This window comes from Megalops cyprinoides, chromosome 17 (assembly GCF_013368585.1).
Source record: "Megalops cyprinoides isolate fMegCyp1 chromosome 17, fMegCyp1.pri, whole genome shotgun sequence".
NCBI classification, from domain to species: domain Eukaryota; kingdom Metazoa; phylum Chordata; class Actinopteri; order Elopiformes; family Megalopidae; genus Megalops; species Megalops cyprinoides.
Window position 1 is genome coordinate 22935177 of NC_050599.1, and position 9167 is coordinate 22944343.

Here is a 9167-nt window from a genome sequence, read left to right on the forward strand (position 1 = left end):
AAACCGGCACTGCTGGCTGAGTGTTGATTAAGTGGATTTCCTGTTTGCCTGACAAAAAGAAAGAAAAAATTAAATGCATACTCCTTTACATAAGGTTGTAACGCTCTATGTAATGCTAATTATTGTTGTGGGTTTTATTTCATAATCTGTCTGTGCAATTGGTGCTCTATTTGCACTTTATTGAGGGAAACGTATTCATGTACAGAAGAACATCTGGCCAGGAACACCGTGCTCTGCACTAACCCACTCTTTCATTCTTGTTTGTTCTAGCACACTCCCAGCCACTCCTGCTTGCTTTAGTCGGCTCTTGTTTGTTTTAGCGCACTCTTACCCACTCTTTCCCACTCCAGCTCTATAACCCATTCTACCATTGTGGCCCGCTCCAACTCTATAAACTGTCCTAATCCCCTCACCTGCTTATAATTTAAACCCTTTCTAACCCACTCTAATCCAGTCCAACTCTTTCTACTATTCTAGGCCACTTTCCTACATTCACACTGAAGAACCCATTCTACCATTCTAACCCACTCTCCCTCACTCCGTCTCTAGAACCCATTCTACAATTCTAACCCACTCTCCCTCACTCCGTCTCTAGAATCCATTCTACCATTCTAAACCACTCTCCCTCAATGAAACTCTAGAACCTATTCTACCATTCTTACCCTACACTCACACTCTAGAAGCCATTCTCCATTCTAACCCACTCTCCCTCACTCCACCTCTCGATCCCATTCCAGCCTGCTCCCATCCACCTGCACTCATTCTAGCCCTGCTCTTATCCAACTTCTCTGTACTCGCATTCAGTTCTGCACTAATGAACTACAACAATGTTTCAGGAAAACTGGCCCCACATACATAGTGTGGTGTAGAGACGCCCTCCAGTTCCTTAGAGAGAAGCTGGACAAGGAGACCACCCATCACTCACTGTGTCTGGTGCATGACACCGAGCCCCTCCCACTCTGACTGTGTACACTCTGTCCCTGCTGATGGAATGCAGAGGGCCGCTCTGGCACATTCTGTTTACCGCTGCCCTCACCCATGGTGCAGAGCCACAGGGTTCACAATGTGTCTGAACACAATGCGAACGTCCCTCCACCTTCCACCTCTAATTGGCCCTGCCTGTTTACTCTCTGTCCTCCACAGTCCGACTGTCTGTCCATCTGCTAAAAAAAAAATCCATCATGAGAGAATTCTGATTCTCATCCTTGGCGCCCTGGTGGTGGAGTGAGCCATCACCCCAAATGAAGACAGCTACAATGTAATAAATCTACTGCACATTAAATGAATAAACAATTGTACAATTGTACTATTCCCCTTAGCAGCAGCAGAAAAACACATGCACAAAAGATTTTGCCTGCTGTTGGAAAACAATGGAAAACAAATTAACTTGATTAAATTAAGCACAGATTGATTCTTGCACAACAAGGACTCCAGAGTGAAACCTAACACCCTTGCGAATACTCCACAGTAAGTGCTCCTCTTGAATATAAACCTCCTTTCCTTTTTTGCAAAGCACTATAATTCCTGCCTTAGGTATGCATGCCTGTTTTCTGGACTCTCTCCACGTATCCAGATACAATTAAACACAGTCATGGCATCATAGTGGACACAACTAAATAACACATGGGAACATATTGGGGTCACATAAATCAAACTCACAGCAGTATGAAATTTCTTTCAACAAAAATTCTGAGGCTCTCTTACTTCTTGGTTACTTTTACAATGTGTTACATGTCTTCCTGAGATAAAGAAAATAAAAGAAATAAAGAAACTGTACTCTCTGTACTCTGTGTGTCTAGCCCTGTGGGGTAGACACACATACACATACACAGTATATTCACTATATTTCATATACACTATATTCCATATGCCAAGCCTCTGTCAATTTGTGTGTCTTATGTGTAAAATGTCTCTTGATGATGACAATTTTTAAATTTTATTTTCTCTTGTTTATAATCCCATGTGTACCTTCTTTATCATCCATATGCCCACTTGACTGTGCAGTGCTGGGGTGCCAGTGTGGTGCAGTGGTTAAGGAGTTGAGCATACAATCAAAAGGTGGCAGGTTTGATTCCCAGGTTGTGTGCTGCTGTTGTATCTTTGAACAAGGTACTTCACTTTCATGTGCTTCTGGCTGTATAACAGATTAGCTATTATTATTTTATCTGTAATCCATTCTACCTGTGTATCCACTAAGATGTGCACATAGAGATGAACAGATGGTGCTATAATTGTAAGAGTGGATTGGTTGTGGCAATTTTTCTCTCACCTGGTAGCAGTGTCCCATAGTGGTTAAGGGGCAGGACTCGTAACTGAAAGGTTGCTAGTTTGATTCCCCGCTGGGGCACTGCTGCCGTACCCTTGGGCAAGGTACTTAACCCACAATTGCCTCAGTAAATATCCAGCTGTATGAATGGTTGCCCTGGATAAGAGTGTCTGCTAAATGCCAATAATGTAATGTAAAATGACCTTTGGTGTTGGCTCACTGGGGCCCTACTCTGGTAGGGAAGAAGCTGCTGTCCGTGGTATTGACAAACTGGCGGGATGGTCAATACTTCAGTGTTCAGCAATCTGATCAGATGACATGATCCTTTTCACATTCACTAGCAGACAGAAGCTAGGTGTGAAAACAAAATCAGTCAGCATGTGGCTCATCCACGTCTCTTGCGGCTCCTTTAAGGGTGTTCAGAACAGGTCATCTTTTGTGGCCTGGTGGCAGGCTCACAAATGGCATTGTAAATATTACAATATATTTCCCATACTCACGCCTGGAAGAATCTTGTAATAAGATTTCAGACACTCCTAAAGTGGACCATACTTTGTAATATTTACAATTACAGGTAAGAAGGATATATAAATGTTTCACCATACTTTGTAATATTTACAATTACAGGTAAGAAGGATATATAAATGCTTCACCCCCCCCCCCCCCCCCCCGAACTGTTGCTTTTACCTCTATTGGGGGGTCCAAGTCTTAATTAGGGGGGTCAGACCCCCCCGATCCCCTCTGTAATTCGAACCCTGCATCTGAGCATCCCATGAGCTATTATAAAACTGAAAGATTCACAGATTACATCCCCTCCCATAGAACCCCATTCTCAATCTGGATACTTGTGTCCATTCCTTATCTTCCACTGGTGTTTGAGAGAAAGCAAGGCTAATTAATCTGAGCAGGATTAGTAAATGATTGCAGTGATTTAGTCCACCACAAAGCCCATAGTGATGCCAACAAAAGCAGACTCCATGATGTTTCATTTGTTATTACTTATTTTTTGGAGCCTAAAACGGCAGAAAACAGATTAGCATTTGCTTAAGTATGATTCTACAGAGACATGAAATGGCAGCAGCTTTGAGAAATACTGGAATCGAGACACATGGAAAAGTCAGTCATTCCTCATCTTTGTTATTGAATTAATTAATAAAACTTAAGAGGTGTCACAGAAATCAGACCCGAGACACTGACTGGACCACATCCCAATAATGGGGGGAGCCGTTTCAAGCTGTTCTCTCCCAGGTCCTCTATCTCTCAGACTTTGTCCTGCATAGGCATGGGTTTCAGCTTCTGATTATATTTTCCTTCTGTTCAGCGGTTCCAGCACTGTCACACATGTGACGTCATGGAGGCACACTATGAAACAGGTGCCACCATGACGACCGAAGATTTGTTGTCTGTGACTGTGATATGGAGATGTTGTGACACACTCAAATCAATCTCCTCTAACACAGGAAGCGACCACACGGCAGCCACAGACATCTACCAGAACCGTGGAACTCAACCGTGACCGCTAACGACTTCCACCCAGACCGTAGATTTCCACGCGGTTGCCTTGTGTTTTGCAAACCCACAGTGCATTTAGAGCTCCTAAAGGACCACTTAGCACCATGACTCATCTGTGTATCGGGTGGCAGTTTCCCTAAAGCACGGCTACCACCTCCCCAGACTCTGATTTATGTACTTGCCCCTAACGTCAGTGGGATTCAGAACAGAAGCAGTGAGAATGCCATGTAATTAAATACGCGCCATGTTCGATTTTACTCAACAAAAGCAGCAGATTTCATGAGAGCACACAGACACATATTATATTTTTCCTTATATATAGGAAAACAAACATTTTGCTCATGTGTTTTTCTGATTACAGTGAAATTGCATTCTAAGGTCTTTCATTTGGGTGTTGAATTAACATGGTTTATACAGGTTGGGCCACTGATATAAACACAGCTGTGGAGAGAGGTAAAGAAGCAAAGTTTCCTGAATAGGTGCCTGTCAAAGCCAGTCAGCAAAAAGGGCATCTAAGTACCCCTGAATGATGCCATCAATTCACTTTTAAAGTGGTGCTGTCACACCTCTTTCATGGCTTTTAATTCTAAAGGGGTGTCTCGTTTACTCTGTCCTTTTCTCGGCACTTGGTAGGATTAATGTAAAAAAAAAAAAGCATGATGCCTGACAAGGCTGACTTGTTCACGTATCAAAAGACTCTGGGCCAGTTCCTGTCAAAATCACTCAAAGGTTTTAAAGTTTACACAATGTATTTAAACACTACCCATTGTAGAAAAGACTCAAACAGCATCCAGTTCATTTCATTGAATTTCAGTTTATTTTACCCCTAATTTTAGCAAGATACTCATGCTACACAATAGTATATAATTTTATATTGAATATGTACAGGATACTATGTCAGTATATCAATTCATATTCTCTTGACAAACATTTTTTTTTTCATTAATTAGACTAGCTATGCCTGAATGGGAACAGAGACGGTTATTGTTGATGGTGAAACAGAAATGTTTTGCATCTGGGCATTTATTTCATTTTGAGGAATGAATATCACTATTTTTATTTAACCTTTATTTGCGCAGGGGGTCTCTTGATGATAAGAACCTCTTTTTCAAGAGCGACCTGGCAAGAAAGTCAGCAGGGAAGTGTATTACCTTACAGCGTCTGCATAAGTCAATCACAATACAAGCGACAAACAGACAGAATAAAAGAAATTAGCATTTGTTCCTCAATGTCTACCTTAAAAATAATTACAGGTGTCTAAAGTCTTTTTGTCTATTAAGATCTTAGATTCAAACAATTTCATCTTATCTAAGCATCTTTCGTAAAATTCCCCGAATAAAATGCATTATAAAACTGCTTTCCCATCACTGTTCTATCCCTAAGAAGAGTAAAAAAATAACAAAGCCTGTGCACAAAGCTGTGTACACGAAAATATGCCAGTGTTCAAATACTCATAAAAATGACTCACCTTCACTTTAATATACTGTTACCACATCAACCGATATATAGTTGAATGGTTGAATGATTATTTGCGTATTTTTGTCACTAATCTCATTCGCTCAATTCTCTACTTCACAATTTTTCGTAATATCAAAGCATTGTGCAAATTTGTGCACAATTTGTGCACAAATGTAAAAAAGGAGCATTGTGTTAATTTGTAAAATACATAATGAAAAATGCACACGTCCTCGCGTGTTCTTTCCAAAATATCACCGTAGTATCAATTTAGCCAACCCCAATTCTAATCCCACCTTTTACTTATTAAAAACAATGCGCTGATTCAGGATAAGATTAGGAGACATGGTAGACATGACTAAACACACCTGCAACATCATGACGTTTCATGCTAAACAAATTCGAACGCGCTTGTGTTGTGATTTGCTTTTTAGATCAATTTCTCGCAATAACTATCTTTTAAACATTTACATGCACCAATTTCACATACATTTGTGAATAAGGAATCTGTCATTCAAGATGACAGGACGAAAGAACACACTCCCAATGTTCTCATTTACTTCTTCTTCAAGGCAATATGTTGTGCGCATAAATAAATTCTATGCTAGTGTTTCAATATTGAGTGTCCTACTTCATCTCGTAAAAAATATTCGTGATAAAAAACTAACACGACAAAAATTAATATCATTTTGAGACTAAGTAGTAGGTCTATATTTTAGTTAACAAACGCTGAAAATCAGCGAAGACCAGGTGAATTTGACGGTAAATATTGGAAACGCGAGCAAAACATCAAGCGTCTACAGAAGATTCAACACTTCACCTTTTTAAAGGTAAAACCACTGAGTAAATTAACTATGTATCGAAAGGTCAATGCACACATACTGAGTCTTTTATTGAGCTGAAAGTTAATGTCTTAAATTTGCGTTCTCACACTCCCAATGTCAGTGTATTCCATTTTATCACTGATGAAACAGTGAGAGAACTCAATGACTTTTATAATAGGGGCGCTAATGTCTGTTATCGTATCACGGGGGGGAATGGTTTGTTCCTCATGTAAACCCATCAGGGAAGGTGTTTGACGTTAATGCGCGCAATTTCCTTCCTACCGCGACAGCGTCGCCGGTGGAATAAATATAGCCCACTCTTTATGTTTAGCTCCTTTAGGCAGTGCATCAAATCCGTGTCAGACCGACTGTTCTGCAAATAACACGCAAACAACTCCCATACAAACGAGAATCCTACCAGTAATAATGAGAATGAATCTCCCACGCACACCAACTCAGAACGAATGTATATTCTTGTTTCTAAATTAATTTCGAAGATTTTTTTCCCCCTAAATTTCTTTAAAATCGTTTGTAAGCGCATGGAGAAGCATCCGAGCAAGACTTTTAGCATAGTCTTTCAGGACGAAAACTGGGAAACGTCATTTTGGGTTTTGTAATATTTTAAAGATCTTATGTCTCGGTATAAGATATGTATTTGAATGTCTCAAGCCTTAAATTAAGCAGGATGTTCCTATACTTTATTATATAGCACAAATGTGTAAGCTGTTATTTTTGGTGACAGCTAAAAAATACCGTATGCATAGACATAAAATATATATTTTGGTCAACGGAGTAGCCGTGTCAGACCATTTTGGTGCACAACTCACCACTCTCCGTCCAATGCGGAGACCGAAAGTAGTAGGAGGTCTTCTAAAGAGAGTAACTATTATCAAATTAAAAAAAAAAAAAAAAAAAAAAAATCTCCATTCAAGAGTTAACACGGGAGCTGCCAGGCAGCCCTTTGTGTGTGGACAAGAGAACTATGGTAATCCAACCGACACATAGGATACAGTCACCCTCGGTCTGACGTCAAATTGACTTAAGTGGTTTGTTTAACGGGTCTGCTATTTGGAATGATGATCTTGATTTCATTAATTCCCACTTCGCACATCTGTGGTTTTTCACACCATTTTGCTCTGACCCCTGACATGACCATAATGGTTTAGAATCTCAGATGCAATCCCCAATGACGTCTGCGGAGTATAAAACAGAGAAGTCTACATGGACTGCAAAAAAAGAAAGTGCCGCGCAGTCATCGTTCTGGCGCCGGGAGCAGAGTCAAGGGAAAGCACTAAGCTTTAGTTCGTAACTACATGAACCCTTGATGCGCAATGCAATAACACCTGAAGAGACAACGCATTTGCGGCGGCTCGTGATGCCCGCGAGTATGTTCAGTATTGATAGTATTTTGGCGGTGAGACCTCCCGGTAAGGAATCGGCTTTGCTGCACCGGAACGCTGTGCCCTCGAGTTTGTCTGATTCTCTGTGCGTGGCTGCGGATTACGTTGAACTTCACCCACACCCACTGGGGCTCACAGGATCGAACATCCAGACACTAAATGGAATAGGATATAATAACTATTACTATGGACATCTTTACACACAGGGGCCAAGCGGCCCATCATGTTGCGGTGCAATACCAGCTCTGGGGACACAGCGCTGTCCATGCATTCCTACAGGTGAGTTTTAGCCATACTGCAGTGTGTTATAGAAAGTCCTAACATATCCTTTCGGCGGTGGATAGTTCTATCATATCTGGATTGTTCCATGGTGGAAATGATCATAATCACAAAAGTACGTTTAATTAGTCACTTAGTAAGTTTAATTAGTTATAACACTTGTTTTTGTAGCGCAATTTCTTAATTTCCTCCGTAGTAAACTCGTGTTGCGCGTTCTGATTCGCTTCGTAGTTGCGATGGAGGTGCGCGAAATTTGTGGGGTCTTGTTTCGGAATAAGACTTTAAATCTGCACTGTTATTGTGACTGTTGTACAGGCTACGACAGTCCCCGGACAGCGCTGCTCCCCCCACTACCTCATCAAATGATGTCCTATATGAACTTCGGCACTTTTTCCAGAACGGAGCTTCAGCTGCTGAACCAGTTGCACTACCGCAAGAAAAGGAGACACCGGACAATCTTCACTGAGGAACAGCTCGAAGCGCTTGAGAGCCTTTTCCTTGAAACAAAATACCCAGATGTTGGGAAGAGGGAACAGCTGGCGCGGAGGGTGCAACTTCGTGAGGAAAAAGTCGAGGTAAGCCTAACTGCAGATTGTCGTTTCATTTAATGCTTTTACAGCATGGCATTTATGTTCACAGACCGCTCTCCATAAAACGATCTGTGAACATAAATGCTATGCTGGCTCTTCATAAAAGCTGCCCTTCATCTCAGACGGCTACATATCATTTTCTGTTTGCAAACAAGATCAAATGTAACTCAAATTTATGAATATAAAGAAGGGAACAATGCCCAAACAATCCTACAGTTATACACATAATCTCAGCCAATTAATATCCGTTTTATGTTAATTAAGCAATGCAGTTTGCACGTTCTGGAATAGTGTTATAAAAGTATCGAATATTCTACTCAGTATCGTCTCTTCCCATCCAGGCAATCACACCATTATTTATCCTTTATCTTGCACAGGTTTGGTTCAAGAACAGACGAGCAAAATGGAGACGACAGCAGAGAGGATCTTCGAAACTGTCAGGAAACAGTCAGAGATGTGACAGCTCAGACACAGAGGAACGCAAGCATGACCTGGACACGGGAAGTGGATATTCCTGAAGATCTTCCACAAGTGCAAACTGATTTTTTTGCACATACACAATATGTACATATTGTAAAATGTGTAAAAATCCGTGGACTGAAATTATGAAATGTGTTGCGACAATGACATTGCAAAGATGTACAGAAAGCATTGGCTACTTTGGTGGATATCTATGTTTAATTTAAAGCAAATTTAAATAACATGGAAATATTTGGACGTGAAGATATGACTGCCTCTGTGTATATTACATATGTTGACTACATTTATTTCGTTCGTACTATATATGCATCGATTTCAAAATATGAAAACTTAATGATTTATCTGAAGGGGATGCATCTAA

General features: G+C 40.7%; 1 protein-coding gene across 1 annotated transcript; it reads left to right on the forward strand.

Annotated features, from left to right (window-relative positions):
• The first annotated feature begins 7432 nt into the window (after window positions 1–7432).
• Window positions 7433–8844, forward strand: LOC118792476 (homeobox protein goosecoid-like). The gene is made up of 3 exons (XM_036550331.1): window positions 7433–7736; window positions 8052–8311; window positions 8704–8844. The coding sequence occupies exons 1-3, from the start codon at window positions 7433–7435 to the stop codon at window positions 8842–8844; spliced, it is 705 nt and encodes a 234-aa protein (XP_036406224.1).
• The last annotated feature ends 323 nt before the right edge of the window (window positions 8845–9167 follow it).